The sequence below is a fragment of the Perca fluviatilis genome, chromosome 11 (genome assembly GCF_010015445.1).
Source record: "Perca fluviatilis chromosome 11, GENO_Pfluv_1.0, whole genome shotgun sequence".
Classification (NCBI taxonomy): Eukaryota; Metazoa; Chordata; class Actinopteri; order Perciformes; family Percidae; genus Perca; species Perca fluviatilis.
Window position 1 is genome coordinate 14,667,300 of NC_053122.1, and position 17,223 is coordinate 14,684,522.

The 17,223-nt window shown below is 38.8% G+C and overlaps 3 protein-coding genes across 5 annotated transcripts; 1 reads left to right on the forward strand and 2 right to left on the reverse strand.

The window, feature by feature from the left end:
* The first annotated feature begins 81 nt into the window (after positions 1–81).
* Positions 82–6,990, forward strand: aldh9a1b (aldehyde dehydrogenase 9 family, member A1b). 3 transcript variants are annotated; one of them, XM_039815678.1, is made up of 12 exons: positions 82–187; positions 467–682; positions 1,411–1,556; positions 1,777–1,906; positions 2,297–2,431; positions 3,663–3,859; positions 4,125–4,265; positions 4,367–4,555; positions 5,283–5,370; positions 5,463–5,604; positions 5,832–5,944; positions 6,452–6,990. In XM_039815678.1, the coding sequence occupies exons 2-12, from the start codon at positions 505–507 to the stop codon at positions 6,544–6,546; spliced, it is 1,554 nt and encodes a 517-aa protein (XP_039671612.1). In that variant the 5' UTR covers positions 82–187; positions 467–504; the 3' UTR covers positions 6,547–6,990. The 3 variants fall into 3 exon arrangements, with proteins under 3 accessions (XP_039671612.1, XP_039671610.1, XP_039671611.1); XM_039815676.1 differs by having other exon boundaries at positions 140–279; XM_039815677.1 differs by having other exon boundaries at positions 140–275.
* Positions 6,991–7,117: 127 nt separating this feature from the next.
* zte38 (zebrafish testis-expressed 38) lies at positions 7,118–10,645 on the reverse strand. The gene is made up of 13 exons (XM_039815679.1): positions 10,548–10,645; positions 10,115–10,177; positions 9,759–9,903; positions 9,379–9,442; positions 9,181–9,217; positions 9,050–9,070; positions 8,927–8,953; positions 8,730–8,797; positions 8,489–8,637; positions 8,168–8,400; positions 7,513–7,561; positions 7,396–7,436; positions 7,118–7,288 (listed from the first exon to the last, which is right to left on the reverse strand). Exons 1-13 carry the CDS (start codon positions 10,620–10,622, stop codon positions 7,241–7,243), a joined length of 1,020 nt encoding a protein of 339 aa, XP_039671613.1. The 5' UTR covers positions 10,623–10,645; the 3' UTR covers positions 7,118–7,240.
* A 1,462-nt stretch (positions 10,646–12,107) lies between these two features.
* On the reverse strand, positions 12,108–16,260 carry prdx1 (peroxiredoxin 1). The gene is made up of 6 exons (XM_039817011.1): positions 16,110–16,260; positions 14,261–14,377; positions 13,911–14,064; positions 13,695–13,817; positions 13,057–13,187; positions 12,108–12,500 (listed from the first exon to the last, which is right to left on the reverse strand). The coding sequence occupies exons 2-6, from the start codon at positions 14,364–14,366 to the stop codon at positions 12,418–12,420; spliced, it is 597 nt and encodes a 198-aa protein (XP_039672945.1). The 5' UTR covers positions 14,367–14,377; positions 16,110–16,260; the 3' UTR covers positions 12,108–12,417.
* Between the last annotated feature and the right edge of the window lie 963 nt (positions 16,261–17,223).

The following is a 17,223-nucleotide window of genomic DNA, read 5'->3' on the forward strand; positions in this document are numbered from 1 at the left end:
TTTATATCCGGTTAAACTATTAATGTTAATTAATAATTTTGTATATTATCTTAATTTTTCTTCTTTTCTTGTGATTGACAGTAAAAACAACCAATCGTCTGTTACGCTTTGATGGCTGCCGGTTGCCAGACCCCAGCCAGCAGCGTACTTGTCCCGCCTCCTCCTGGTTGCTCAACGGCTAAATCATGTAACGTTAACCGAACATTTGCTACACAAACAGTTATTTTAGATTCATAACGTTAACCTTAAAATACGCAGTAAGTGGGAAGAAGCCTGTAAGTAAGTTTGCTAAGTCTTAAAGACAGTAGTGAAACATAAATGACAAAGCGAGGAAAAGGTAGCTTATTGCGTGTACGTTAAGTTGAGTGAAACTCCTGTTGGCGTTCAATGTTGTCGGGTTTGCTTTAATGAAGGGACAGTGTACGTTGCATGGATGGCGTTAACCCACACAATGTATGTTTTACAGTTATCGTCTAAACTTCGAGCAACAAAACCATTTTGAGTATGCTCCAGAGGCTCGCTGCGACCCTGCGGCGGCCCGCTGCTGCTCCCTTCGCGGCAGCGGTACGATGCATCTCCTCGGGCTCGGTAGACATCACAGTCCCGCTGAACTTCTGGGCTGGGAAGAGATGGACGAGCAAAGAGAAATGCAACAAGGAAAATGTTTATGAACCTGCAACAGGTAAGCCACGCAATTCTTTGATATTAAAAAAGTTGTCTGTCTTTTGACACTCTTTCCTAACTGGACTTTGGTCATGCTGTGTAAATGTCTCTCTGGTGGTCTCTGGCTTGGAAAAACAATATCAGGTATTTTGTTATGTTATCTTGACTTTCTGAATACGTTTTAGTTGTCTTATACATTAATACATTTTCCATATTGACATTTACTTATCCAAGAAAAGTCAAATGTGCAAAAATGAATATGGATAAACATTACATGTTTATCTATATTGTTTTTTTTTTTTTTTTTTTTTTCCCTTTTTTTTTTTTTTAATTTTTTTTTTTTTTTTTCCTTTTTTTTTTTAAAAAAAACACAACCCCTCCCCCCTCCCCCCCCCCCACATATGACCATAGCCTAGCAATTATTGCTCCTTTTGTACGCTGTCGATTTTTTCAGTCCTATTGTTTTTAGGCTTGAAACAGGGTTCTCTTTGCCTCTAGCCTGTGTGAAGCCCACTCTTCAGGAACTTGTTATGTTATCATCACTAAGGCCATCATTGGAAAGTTTGAGTGTAAATGCCATGCTACATTCAGTGTGCTACAGCCTTTAGTCTCCAAGCCTAGACTTAATTTCCTTTTTTATTTAACGATGACTCACTTTGAACCAGTACAAACTAAATGAACAAACAAAAGTGACATTTTTAACCTGTGTACTTAACTGTTCTCCCCATCATATGTATCACTTTGCAGGGCGAGTCTTGTGCCATCTGGAGCCGTGTGGTGCTGTGGAGGTAGATGAGGCTGTGGAGGCTGCCAAGTCGGCCTTTGGCCATTGGAGCAAAATGTCTGGGATGGAGAGGGCAAGGATCATGATAGAAGCTGCCCATATCATAGAGGTGTTTTGTTTGTTTTTAATTCACTTGTATGCTACTACTGAGAATATGTAAATCGGCACAAAGACCACATAAAATTGTTGCATTTGATGGAGGTTCTCTTATTTCATGCATAACTAAGATCTATAGAGTTGGAATCACTGTATACATTAAATGTAAAACAAACAACAACAAAAATACTCTTGAGATATTGTGTAACACTTACCCTGACTTTCATGTACAGAGCAGGAGAGAGGAGATTGCTGAAATGGAGGTGGTCAACAATGGGAAGTCCATCACAGAGGCCCGTCTGGATGTGGATTCTGCCAGACTGTGTATAGAGTACTACGCAGGGCTAGCCAGCACTCTGGCAGGTTGGTACAATACAACTCTTGCTCATTAGTTACATGTTTTCCCACCACCCAAGGGTCTGGAGGCAGGAGGCAAATACAATAACTGATACAGGCATGACAGACAGCAATTTCACTCAATATCTAACTACGTAATCCATGTTTTTTATTTTTATTTATCACAAGGTTTTGTGGTAAAACCACCCATATGATGGTGCATTAGCTCATTATCAGATAGTGGTGATGAATATTATTGTTTTGATTAGTGTTGTGATCATATGTGTTGACAGAAGAAAGGCCTTATGCAATACATTATCCAGATTTAAACTGTCAGCACTTTTTAAACCCAAATCTTAAAATTGTCACCTTTTTTGAATCTGTTTTACGAAATACTTCTGCCTTCCATTTGTCAAGGCCAGCATATCCAGTTGCCAGGGGGATCCTTTGCCTACACCCGCAGGGAGCCTCTGGGAGTCTGTGTCGGCATCGGTGCTTGGAATTATCCTTTCCAGATAGCTGCCTGGAAGTCAGCTCCAGCCCTGGCCTGTGGTATGGGATGCTACTGAAGTTGTCAAGACATTCTTACCTTTACTACACCTAAATTATTTTACTCTGTCAGCAGCTTTGTTTGTTTATTTGTTATTTAGCAGAATATCTTAAAAACTACCTTTTTAAAAAATAAATATATAAAAAAGATTCAGTGACATCTGTTAAGAAGTTAGAAAAATGTAGAGGTTTTGGGTTTGTATAACACCAGAATGTAAGAATTTATAAATCACTATATATTGGCTCATAACTTCTTAATAGTAAGGCTTTAAAGGAAAAGGCTGTTTAGGCTTTGCCCGTTTCAGCCTTAAAGGTGCCCTGCCATACAAAACCGTTTTTACTTGCATTTTCTGAAATATGTTAGGTCCATATGTGTTTGTTTTATGTTGTGAATGTGAAAATGAACTGCTACCTCCTCTGTTAGCTCTAGCCGCTGAAAAGAAATAAGCGGCGAAATCAGGCCAATTACAAAAGCTGGTCAGTCTGACATCATACTGCCTGAGCTCATTACTATTCATTAGCTCGCCCAGTTGGGCTGGGTAAAGGATTCTGACAGCCAGGCTCTCATTGGCTAGCTGTTAGCCAATCAGATTCAAACAGCTTAGCTTGTTGAATATTAATGAGAACTGGCAGAAATCGGGCTGAGTCTTCCTGTAGGCTTTCTATACCACGCTAGAATGGCTTGAAATAAGGTAACCACAAAAAATTTTACAGAGTCCATGGTAGAACTTCAGACATTACCACAAAGTAAAGAAATACGTGTGGCAGGGCACCTTTAACAGACTGTCCACCCAAACATCGCCGACAAATTGTATCAAATTTAGTTCATGTCATATTGGATGAACCCAAAAACAAATGTTGTTTTTCTTCATATGCTTTACCATTTATCTACAATTGATTGTCAATTGTTTTCTCACTCACTCACTTAAACATACCCTCAGCAATCCTGAAAAAAATGAATTCCACTTCACCTATAGATGGCACTACAGCAACATGATAAGCTTAAATGGTCACTTCCCATCGCTCATGAGTCTGTTTCTTTGCACAAATCTTACATTTTTTTATGCAATAAGCCCTAACATTCACAGTTTAGATATTGTCCCAAAATCACAGCTGCTGTCTGTGTCCTATATTGTGCTGACTTGACATAGATAAACTCTCTGAGTGCTTTCTAGTTGATTAGATGAGTCAAACAATGAATCTCACTTACTCTTTTGTCTGTCATCTAAAATAGGCAACTCCATGGTGTTCAAGCCATCACCAGTGACGCCAGTGACTGCGGTCATGCTGGCAGAGATCTATGCCGAGGCTGGAGCTCCAGAGGGACTGCTCAACGTGGTGCAGGGCGGCCAGGAGACTGGCAGCTTACTCTGCCACCATCCTGACGTCGCTAAGGTGTCCTTCACCGGGAGTGTTCCCACAGGCAAGAAGGTCAGTGTAATGTACATGGTAGAACAAAAAATTCTACACATATTGTCATTCTTGGTGTTATTACTATGAAACATTAAATAAAAAAACACCATAGTCAATCGTAAAACACCTTGGTACATACCTCTCATAATTGGGAATTGTAGGTGTCAAGATGTAGGATTTGTAGATTTTGTGTTAAAGATGTTGAGGTCTGTCTTTTCCATCCTAATCCTTGACGTGACCAGAAAAATCAATGGCCATTCTGCCATGTGACTTTGACTGACAGATTATGGAGATGGCATCCAAGGGGGTGAAGCCTGTGACTCTGGAACTTGGGGGGAAATCTCCTCTTCTCATCTTTCAGGACAGCGATCTGGAGAACGCTGTAAGGGGAGCTCTCATGGCTAACTTCCTGTCTCAAGGCCAGGTAAATAGTGTGGATATTATATGTGGTATTTTCATATGCTGACACACCTTGTGTCCAATGTACACATGGAGGCATATTTGATTTGATTAAATGTATCACAGGTGTGCAGCAACGGTACAAGGGTTTTTGTTCAGAAGAACATTCTGCCTGAGTTTGTGGAGGAGGTGGTGAAGAGGACACGGGCGATCGAGATCGGAGACCCACTATTGGAGAGCACCCGAATGGGAGCACTGGTCAACCAGCCACACCTGGAAAAAGTCCTATCCTTTGTTGATCAGGCAAAGAAAGAGGTAAGATTATGGGGCTATTGTTATTGTGGAATTTGCAAATGTGTGTGGAGAGTTGTGCAACTGTATCTCAACTCTTGTGTGTAATCAGATTTGTGAATGTGCACAGGAATCTGCAAATGTTTTAAAAAAAAAAATGTGTGTAGCAAGTTGAATTAAAGGTCCCATGGCATGAACATTTCACTTTTGAGTTTTTTTAACATTAATATGCGTTCCCCCAGCCTGCCTATGGTCCCCCAGTGGCTAGAAATGGCGATAGGTGTAAACTGAGCCCTGGGTATCCTGCTCTGCCTTTGAGAAAATGAAAGCTCAGATGGACCGATCTGGAATCTTGCTCCTTATGAGGTCATAAGGGGAAAGGTTACCTCCACTTTCTCTGCTTTGCCCGCCCAGAGAATTTGGCCCGCCCATGAGAGAGAGAGAGAGAGAGAGAGAGAGACATCATGGCTTGCAAACAAGCAAAGTGGCAGTTGGTCAAGGCCACACACCCCCCCCCCTCCACCTTGCCCCCCCTCTCCTCCTCAATAGCTACAGACACAGAAATGGCACATCCTAAGGAAAGCTCATTGTGGGACTGGCTCTAGTGGCTGTAATTCTGCACAAAGGCTGAATTTTGGGAAAGAGACTTCAGATACAGTATTAGGGGACGACTAAGGTCTATATAAAAACATCCAAAGAGCACCATGTCATGGGACCTTTAAGACCTTAATGTAAATTGTGCTGTTTCTAGGGAGCTACAGTATTGTGCGGAGGTGAACCTTTTGTCCCATCAGATCACAAACTCCGAGGTGGATACTACATGACTCCATGTGTATTGGGTAAGACTTACATGTATTCTTCTAGCTAACACCATCAATTATCTGAATACAGTTTGGATAGTGTTTTGTCCTTTATTTTTTTCCTCGTACAGGTGACTGCACAGATGAGATGACCTGTGTGAAGGAGGAGATCTTCGGTCCCGTCATGTCCGTGTTGTCTTTTGAAACCGAAGAAGAGGTGCTGCAGAGAGCCAACGACACCACCATGGGTCTGGCTGCAGGAGTTTTCACCAGGTGAGTTTGTGGTGAGACATCGAGGGCAACCTCATGGGTTAGTAAATGAGATTTTCAAGCCATGATTGTCTTTTAACCTTTCAGAGTTCACAATCTAAGTTGAAAGCAGCAAAATAACCAGTAGTAAAATATGAAAATGGATAGATCAGTAAAGGAATGTGTAATTATTTTTATTTATGGACACACAATGTAATGAAAAGATCTTTTTTACCTTTTTGTTTCTGTAGGGATGTGATGCGAGCCCATCGTGTAGTGGAACACCTCAAAGCTGGTTCCTGCTTCATCAACAACTACAACATCACTCCTGTGGAGGTGCCCTTTGGAGGGTTCAAAATGTCAGGTACAGACGGCTTGTTTGAATGCACACTAGGAGCAAATTGTTATTTTTTCTAATGATATAATTTCTGTGTGTGTGTGTGTGTGTGTGTGTGTGTGTGTGTGTGTGTGTGTGTGTGTGTGTGTGTGTGTGTGTGTGTGTGTGTGTGTGTGTGTGTGTGTGTGTGTGTGTGTGTGTGTGCGTACGCATGCAGTACTGTGCAAAAGTTTTAGGCAGGTATGAAAAAATGCTGTAAACTAAGAATGCTTTCAAAAATGGAAGTGTTAATAGTTTATTTGCATCAATTAACAAAATGTGTGTGTGTGTGTGTGTGTGTGTGTGTGTGTGTGTGTGTGTGTATATATATCATTTATTTATTTATTTTCAAAGTCTAATACAGCACCATCACAAAACGAGAACAGTAGCTAATCTAATCATTGTAGAGAGCACTTCCTTATTTAAAAACCTATACACCCTCGTATGTCACATTAGTGGAAGTGGAAGTAAAGTTGTAATCTCTCCATCCACCAGGCATAGGGCGGGAGAACGGTCAGGTGACAGTTGAACACTACTCCCAGCTGAAGACTGTGTTTGTGGAGATGGGAGAGGTTGACTGCCTGTTCTAGGACACACACATCAAGAGGAAGGTGGAGCCGTGACAGTGACCCAGAGACTCAAAACCGATGGTCTAACACTTCAGGGAAAGACCGTCTAACGTTAGTACTCAAAGTGATGAAAAACAAGCCTGGAGCAAGGGACCCTGTCCTGAAAATGAGCCATGACATTGTTTTAACATTTTCTGAATGTGTGCCAAATGTATTAAATTAAAGATTATTCTTCAGTATTTACTGAACCTTGATTGATTTCAGCTTCTAAAGTATATATATGAGTCACATACTGTGATATTTGATTTGCACTGTTTTCTTGCTTAATATATTCTTTCATCCATGTGCAGAATAAAATATTTAGATAGAAAAACATTTTTTACATGTCCAGCTTTATTTCTTGAGCAATACACATCAATATATTTGTATACATACAAAATAATAAAAAAAATGAAGCATCTTGAACATTGTTTTAATGTATGGTGTAAAGATTGTACACTTTAATATACCTTTCTTGTACAATGTTTAAATGAGAAATGTGAACGTAATATCCGGCCTTGTGGGTTGAGACAATTATGTAAGGAACCTGTCGAACACATTTTTATATCTAAAAAAATAACGTTAAACAAGTGTTTAACACTGCATTGAAATTAATAAATAGTTCACCTTTGTGTTTACATTGCTAGCAAAGCTTTTGTTTTGTGTAATGTTGTGGCTAAAATCTTCTTTTCTTCCTCGACAGATTTTTGGCAGCTGCCTTTCTCTAAGATAGACAAAAAAGATAATCACTTGTCCAGTCTGCATTGTGTCATATGCCTTTTTTGTAACCGGCAGACTCTTAAAATAAGCATGCCTCTAGTACAACTCTACCTTTGCCAGGGGTCTCTTTGGTTTCTTGAACTGTGCAGACTCTGTTTAAAGGAAAGCCAACAGCGTAAACCTTTTGATTGATTTTACAGTTTTGTTACAGAAGCAGAACAGACTTACCATCTTCGGAAGGTAGATCCTCTTCGCCGTACGATTTCTTTCGAGGGTCCTGTAATCAGGTGTTTACAATTATAATAACCTTACAGCAAACTGCACCAACTAAAGAAAAATCCTTGTTACAGGAGAACTGACATTATTTAATAGGAGTGAGCTATCTATCTCAGGGGTGTCAAACTCATTTTTATTAAGGGCCACAACGGAAAGAGAGAATCACACCAAGTGCCAGACATGTAGAGTTTATTGAAAGTAGCTTTTTTCCTAATTTTTGTTTTTTTTGTTCCGACTTTTTTTTGGCTTTCTCAGACATTTGTCACCTTTTTGTAAATTTGCTTTTTCCGACATTTTTGTACGCTTTTTGTCTAATTTTTGTTGACATGAAGCCCTAAAAAAGTCATCAAAAGAGTTCCTTTTTTTTTAACGTGTTTCACAGCCTGAATACGAAAACTCAAGAGTCGGCAAATCTGCCATATTCGGCTTTAAATGTCAGGTAATTGCAGTTTAAAAAAACGTTTCTTGTGTTTTTGGTTTGGCGCACAACTAGGAGGGCCAAAATTTATTGTGAACCCAAATTGATATACGGGCCGGATCAAAATCTGCAACGGGCCGGATTTGGCCAGCGAGCCTTGAGTTTGACACGTGCTGTATCTGGACCCACCTTAATCGCTTCCCTCTCTGGACAATTTCTCTGAGAAACCTGTTTGGCTCCCGTCAGTTGGTTCCCTTTTTGAAGCTTCTCCAGCCAGCCTTGTTCTGCTGACACGCGCACTCTCAAGGTGTGGAATGCTGTCTGCACCTCTCCCACCTTGAAGTGCACAGCCATGCCTTCGAACCAGAGGTTGTCACATTCGCCCTCCTTAAAGCCTGGTGGTTGGTAGTCAGCAGGGGTGACTTTGAAAGGAGAGCAGAAGGAGATGTTTACCTATGCAACCCAAGAAATGACCCTAGATTCTTCGGCAGAGACATTAATGAGTCTTACCATCATCATAATAGTAGAGCTTCATGGTGAGGTACACATTGTTGGGGAGGGCATCCAGGTTCTGCATGAGCAGGAAGAGCTTCCTGATGAGCAGCACCGAGGCTCTCTTGGTGTCCTCCAATGTCACCTGCATCTCCACATCATTGTTCCTGTGGTTTCATGGAGGTTATATCATCATCAATTCAATCACACGTGGAAGCCTTATCCAACACATTGATGCAAACAGAATGCCCATCCAAACCTGAGTATGTCCATCTCTGGCCCCTTCTCAGTGTATTTGAATTTGAACTGGTATGACTCAATAATGCACTGCAAACAGGAGAAGAAATGTTTCTAATCAGACTTAACACTGGAATTATGATTTGACAAAATATGCTAACAGTTTGTTTCTCTTCATAATCTTAACACATAATTTCAGTATTTTATGAGAGAACTTACATTAGGTTCATCTGGATTGGTGTACACCTAGATTGCAATAATATGTACAGTTATTCTTCTGTTTTTTTTCTCTAAGCAATGTGTTAACTAATAAATGTTGCTGTACCAACTTAATTTACATACCCCAATGAATACAATCTGGAGCTGTTAAGACAACAATGAACAATAATAAAAAAATAGTGGTAGTATTGATCAAAATGGCAGACCATGTGAAACATTTAAAATTCAAAGTTTTCATGGATGCATTAACTTACATACTGCTTCTCTAATGCATCAAAGCAGCCCATCATCCTGGAGCATACACAATTAAACAGGGGGAAAACATCAATTAGGATGGGAAATTACCTGCTGCCACTGATTATTACTGCCAACTTACCAACTCTAGTGATGAGCTAGCTGCTGTTGTCAGCAGAGCTAAGTACTACTGTATATTCTGGGAATTTTATGTTTACCATTTCACAACTTTGCTGGCACCAGGGGTGTTGCAGTCTTCACGCAAAACTTTGATGCACAAATCTGGTGAGATGGCAAAACGACAGCATATATTACTCTTTGAAAAAGACCAACGATTACCATTACCCTGTACATTTCTTTGGCTTTTTCAATAGGTTCTCTACTACTTTACGGGTTTGCTAAAGGTCTAAAATATTGTTTTCTTGTTTATCATGGGTTTCCATCACAACTGGAATTACGATGTAGATAACACTGCCTTTTGTAATAAAACGTGTGAAACAAGTTATAATATAGGATTAGGTCTATTCCTATAAAGTGCATGCATGATTTTTCCTGATTTTCCAGAACCTTTAGGCTATTTACAGTCATTTGTGTTCACCTTCCAGATATCTGGATCTGTAGGCATCCTCTGGAAAAATCCCTCTGAGGTAGGTGATGGAAGAGACTGCCACAGCCATCATCCTCTTGACGAAGACAAGGGACTCTTGCTTTGTTTTCAAGTCATTCAGGAATAATCCTGTCCACTTTTAAACAAAGACGGTGAATAAAATGAGAAAACATTTGGGTCAAATTTTGCTTGTAACTTGAAGGCCACACGATGGCGCAATTGTCTTCGTTAAGTGTCATCCAGAGCAGACTTAAAATTCATGTTAAACTTGGATTTATAAATCAATAAACTGATTAAATCAAATGGTAATGTTAATTATCGTTTGCTAGTATGTGGTGTGGTAAAACCTCGGCAGTCTCCTCCTTGCTCTTCCTGATGCACATCTTCCCGGCTGCCATTTTCTCTTTTTTCTGTTGGGAGGTACGATGAATTAAACAAGCTAACAAGATGAATATACACGAATATTCAATCTCTGATAATACTGCAGACGTTCCCTCATAGAATTTTTTATTTGATTTTGATTTAATTTTAATATTTTGCTCCATGTAACGTTAGTCGCCTATACCAAGACTAGCTAGCTAGCTAGTTAAGCAAGAAGTTAAGCTAAAGTTACTCAAACACTAAAATTACTCAAAGACCTTATCATATTGTGTCTTTCCCGCCAAAAGTACGTCTACGATGAGTCATATGCAGTGTACATAAATTACGGTAATGATATTTAGCTAATGTGCCTTAATATAAAATAAGTATGTGGATTGAATGCATAATACATATTATTACCTTATCGTTAGAAAATAACGTATTTTTCGGCACTTTAGCTAATCCATAAAAGTGTGGTATTTCATTTTCAGTCATCCCCGCTGTCAGAGGGGGGGGAGGAAGGGGGGGGTCAAAGGGTACAGATCACAGATCCCTTAAATGGGATAAAGTACAACAATTGACTTACTGAGTTATATCACTGAAAGTAAAAGTTATATGTATATACATGACAAATAAATGTAGTTATTATTAAAAACACATTTCAAAATGTCATCTGATACCAGAACCCCCGCAGTTATTTTGAAAATGGTGCGGTCGAAACTCGTCAGATGTGCACACATGTGCCACTAATGTAAAGATGTGAAAGCGAACTGTGGCAGCCTGCCTGACGACCTAAGTAAAAAAAGAAAAGACAGGGTACAGAGAGAAAGAAGCAAAGAGACAATGGCCAAATGTCTGGCCAAAAAATAGTGTGAAGCACCAGGTATTCATGATAGGGGGTGGTAGTGGTGGTGCTGCTGAGTGGGTGTGGATTTTCCATAGACTTGGGCCCCCTGTCCATAATTCCTAATGGCTGACTAGGGTCAAAGTGCAGGTTCAAGTCAAATACAGTACATTGCGAGAAAGTTAACTTACTGTCTGGCACGCCCAACCAGAGTTCAGTTACCAGCTCTATTTGCTTATAGCAGCAAAAACACAGGTGTAATTAATAATAATGATGGCCCCAATGTTTGATTTAGGTGTGCCAGTAGTTTGATGATCATTACTTTTCATCCTATGACAAGTAAAACAATTCTGTGAAGTTTAAAGATAAAAAAATAAAGGCCCCTTGTGGCCGGGTTGGTCAGTGGTAGAGCAGGCGCACATGTACTGAGAGGTTTATGGCTCAACGCAGAGGACGACGACAATTTCCTGCATGTCTTCCCCCTCTCTCTCACCTAGTTGTCCTGTCAAAAATTAGAGGCGGAAAAGCCCAAAAAATAATCTTAAAAAAAATAAAAATAAAAGGCCCAACTAACATAAGTATTTTCAGTTATTTTGGCTAACAAGACTAGCTGCTTCTCAGTTAAATGCTAACAAAAATTAAGTGTGGTAACCTGTTAGGGAGAGCACATTTATTTTAAACTTACTCTATGTCTATACATGGACATAATTCAGCTGCATAAGACTTCATCTTATTTTAGATACTTTATATTTTAGATTTGTTTGACTACGTGCTTTAATTGTTAACTGAGGTAATAGACGTGATAGATTTAAGAGAATCATAGTACCCCAATCTAATGCTGTGTCGTTTTCAAAGTACTTAATACATTGTACATGAACACACAAAAAAAGCAGTCCGACTACACTGCCTATCTATTCTGGCATAGGGGAAAAAATGCTTTGGCTTGTATTTCTTTAAACCAATCACAACCATCCTCGGCGGCGCCAAGTCGGGATAGCGGAGATAGCGAAAGGGGAGGGACAGACACGCCCTAATGTACATCTGTTGAGTCAGACTAAGCTGTACCTGACTTGATACCACTGTAAAAAAAAATAAAGGAAAAAATGTCCAACATAATTCAGAGAGGTGCTTGTGGCTTCTTTTCAATAAAAATGTTTTTATAGTCCTTTGCATCTAACAATAGTAAGGTATATGACATGAAAGAACAAACAGACATTTATCTCAGTCCGACAGTGAAAATAGCATACATTACCACAACATAATTACACAATGATATACTTTGGTCATAAGTGCACTATTCACTCTACAGACAAAATATCATGTTGACTACAAAAACTGTCTCCTAACCACTCCTCCACAGGCACAGTGGCTGACAAATATTGTTCTCTGGAAATGTAATCTCTAAATGAAATCTACAGCAGGCTGCAGACTCTGGGTTTGGGTTTATTACTGCTTGGAGAAGAAGTCTTTGCTCTTCTGGACGTCAGGCTTGATGGTGTCACTTCCTGGTTTCCAGCCGGCTGGGCAGACTGAAAAGATAAGCCTGTAATGAGTCTTGTGCCAATATGACACATACAGTATACAACCTCTATAGCCTTGGGTTTAAAGCAATGAAATGTATTTAACGTTTGGCTGCATAATGTAAAGTTTCTTTAGGTTAGACCATGCTTAATTTATTGCCTTCCTTTAAGTTTAAAATCATGTCTAAACCCGTTATAAAGTTCATGTGAACCTAAGCACTAATAAGAATATCCACCATTGAATGGGAATAAGCCTTTATGGACTTTGCCCTGTCTGACATATATGTCACAAATTCTTTTCCCAACAGCCAACTTAAAATTAAAATAATGTAATGTCGTTAGAAGTATAACTGTTAAATTATCAATATAACCATATTTGGGTCATGGTGAGAAAGGTGAGAGTAACTATATCACTCTATAGCACATTTCAAGCAATCTTGAAGTTTTTTTAGTAACAGAAAAGTTTAATAAACTCAATTTATGTGCTACAGGACACAGTAAAATTCATCGCGTACATTATGGTGCCAAACGTGCAGTATGTTACAGCAGTAAGTAGGCTGCTTACCTTCTCCGTGCTTGTCAGTGAACTGAAAGGCTTGGACCAAACGCATAGTCTCGTCAACAGAGCGTCCAACTGGGAGGTCGTTGATGGTGATCTGTCTCAGGATGCCCTTGTCGTCAATGATGAACAGACCCCTGAAAGAGAGAGAAAGAGGAGTTCATGAGTCTCTGAAGACTCCAGACCCAGAAAGGAGCATTAAGTGAAGGCAGAAAAGTCTATGTTCTCTTACTCGATGCCTGAAACATCTTTAGGGTTGTGCATTTAAAAGGGACAGTTCACCCCAAAATCAAAAATACATATTTTTCTAATTATCAATCTGGATTGTTTTGGTGTGAGTTGCGCAGTGTTAAAGATATCGGCCATTGAGAGGTCTGCCTTCTCTTAAATATAAATGAACTAGATGGCACTCGGCTTGTGATGATATTTCCAACACTGGGCAACATCAAAACAATCTAGATTGATAATTAGCACTACAGGTAAGAGGAAAAAGGTGTACTTTTGATTTTGCGGTCAACTGTACCTTTAATGATATGTGAAGAAAAGTGTGCCATCACCCTCAGGTTGCAACAGCAACTAACACTGGCTTTATGGTTTCTAAATCTTTATCGCAACACACTGAAACGCCACATTGTTAAACCCACCTGTAGGCGATGCCCTCATCCTCCTTTAGGACACCATAATCTGTGGAGATGGTGCGCCGTGTGTCAGATACTAGGGGAATCTTCATGGCACCCAGACCGCCCTGCTTTCGTGGTGTGTTGGTCCTTTGAAAACATAAACCCAAAATTAAAAAGTGAGGAGTTTGCAAGAGTGAATCCACACACAATCACTGTGTAAAATACAAAGCTTGCAAATACCATGCGAAATGGGAGAAGTGTGAGTCAACAGAGGCGGCGATGATCTCGCAGCCGATCTTCCTGAAGTCTTCGGCTGCATCGCTGAAAGCGATGATCTCAGTTGGACACACAAAGGTGAAGTCCAGTGGATAGAAGAAAAAGATAACATATTTCCCTGCACCAAATGGAAAGACAACAAATAAAGTTATTGCGTTTCAAATGTGACAATGAACCTATGGTCTTTAGTAGAGTAAATTAATGTCTATTCTATATATTGTGGAATCACGAAGCAGTGAATCACACTCCAGGAGAGAGCATCATCAAAGCATGTCCTCCACACAACATAGGATGAGACACAGGTGGAGGCATACCTCTGTAGTCGGACAGCTTCAGGTCGTTGAACTGTCCGTCTGGCATCACCGCCTTAGCCGTGAAGTCCGGGGCCAGCTTTCCAATTTGAGCCTTGCCTGCAGCCATCTTCAGTCTAACTGGATAACAGAAGAAGAAAACTGTTTATGTGTTAACCAATCACATCGCAAAACAGCTGTTCATTGTTGCTTTTGTGTGTAGAATCATAAATAAAGCATAACCCTTCCTCCAAAATAAATAATGATATAAAAAAATATATATATACACACACACACACATATATATATATATATATACATATATATATATATATATACACACATACATACATATATACACACATATATATATATATATATATATATATATATATATATATATAAATATAAAATAAAGGAAACCCATTTGTACAATTGTTCTGTCTCATATGAAAGCACTATGTATTTTAGGGCTGCAACTAATAATTAGATTTTTTGAATTTTCAGTTTGAACTGATCTGCTGATTATTATCATGATTAAATCGAGTATTTGTTTTGTATATAATTTGTCTGACAACAGGGAAAAATGTACATTTCACATTTCCAGAGCCCACAGTGACATACTGAAGTTATGAAATTTTATTTTACCAACAGTCCAAAACCCAAACATATTAAGTTGCCATCATATAAGATGAAGAGAAGAAGCAAATCCTCACATTAGAGACAATTTTCTAAAAAAAAATTATTTATCAATCGATTATCAAATAGTTGATAATTTTTTGTCGATCATCAATTAATCGTCCAATTATTTTAGCTTAAAGTGCATTTACCATTGAACATGTGCTACACCCAAATACATTTGTTCTGTTAACAAAAGTCGAAAATGAATGGGCAACTATTTTGATAATAGGTTGACTTGAGGCAATTGTTCAAGCAACAATATTACTTGGAAATTATTATGGGCATTTTCACTATTTTCTGACACAAGAAAACAATTAGCAAAAATGTATAGGCCTAATTAAAGGTGAAGCAAATAAAATGTTATTATAAAGCATGTCTTCAGAGTGAAGCCATTCTTAGAACTATAAAATATTACATGGAATCACATGGAAGTAGCAAAATGTATAATACTGTGTCTAATACAATGTAGTATAGGCTACTGTATATTTATTATGTAAGCATGAAGAGATAAAGACAATGATATCTGATACAGGCTAGTAAATGTTTAATTCATTCTGTACGCAGACCTCAGCTCAGACTGCTGTTATTTCAGCACCCAGCACTCGAACTGGGAGCTTAAACTGGCAACAACCAAAAAACCAAAACCAATGAACCATTTCCACTTTTCCGTTTAATTTCAGAATTGTTTCCGCATATGGATACCTACAATTTTTTTACTTTTTTTTCTTGATACATATCCCTGGTACAGTTTCAGGAATTTGCCCACCTGTGTTCAATGGTCGAGTAGCCTAATAACTAGAAAGCCCGAGGGCATTTTGGTATTTCACTAATTTAGCTAACGTTAACGTCAACTTAAGCACAAAAAATCTCAACATTTTCACTTGGTATTTGAGTTGAAAGTAGCCTAGTTTCTGTCAGTGGAAACTTTAACAAGAACAAACTAGCAACAAATGAACCGTTTTCTTATCATATCTAGCCTACTTATGAAAACCTTTTTTTTTTTCAAAATGAGCAAGATCATCTTTTGGTGAAAACCCACTTGTTGAACTGTGAATTCAGCCAAAGCTACGCAACTAAACTCGTAGAGTAGGATAAATAAACCGAACAAATGAACACTTTGAAAAACAAAATTAAGCTGTAAAACAGCACGAGAAAAGCATAATTATAATTGTTCTATAACACATACGCCTACCTCAGCTTTGATCAGTCCACACCGACAGAAACAGGAGAAGAGAGTGCACGAGCTGACAGTCTCGATTGAGGAATTTATACCACGGCGTACTTCTCGCGATAAGTTCAGAACGTGACTACAGCCCACTTCAGTCCAGTTCCCCAATCTCAACCTTCCACTACACCAGCATGACTTTGCAGTTTTCCTTATGACTTCTGAGAAAACATGTTGCTATTTCTTGTGAAGCCACAAGAGGCCTCTGTGATATATTATTCACATTTAATTTTACAATACTATAATAATTATTAATATAATTAATGTATAGGACAGTCTTCCCTTTCTAGATTAGTTCTACAGCCAGTTGTGATGAAAAACACTGAATCTATTAATCTAAAACAAAAAAGGGCAAGTTTTTGATTTGATTTTTTTGATTTATTGGTTTATTTAAAAGGGGACAGAGCAATTTCATAAAACACATGAACAAGCCAGAATAATCCAAAATGCTATTTTTCATCTATTCCCCTGGCCAAGATGTAAAAGAAGCATTAAAATACAAACATGAATAAACATTTACAAGTCTATGACAAATTGATAACTACAATATAAATGACACAATACTTAAGGTACACTGTACCTGTTACAATATTAAAACACACAAAAAACAAGTTAAAAAAGCTACGGTATATAAAATATATAATACAGCGCGATAGGCTCAGCTTTTAATGTTGGCAGACGTAATTGTTAATGAGCCAAATCTTCAATTTTTTTGTAGTGGTGAGCTGTTTAACCTCCTCAGGTATTGAATTTTAATGTCTTGCATGTTCCCCATCCAAGCTACACAGCCACAGGGGTTACAGAGTCATGAGGTTTCATCATGACTCTGCATTACATTGTCATCATGAGCAGAAAGACATTTCAACAACACCTTCACATTGCTGCTGCAACCTTGGCTCTCATCTGAAGCATCTTAGTGCCTTATCAATGATTTACTGATTTACTTTTTTGCTCAGGAAATAAACCATCTCTCCATCCAACCCCCTTTTTCATTTTGTCTTTTGTTCTTGGTTTAATGACCATATTAAACAGACTTCTCCAATTTTTCAACTTCTGCCCATGGGCTGAGATCCTCAGACAT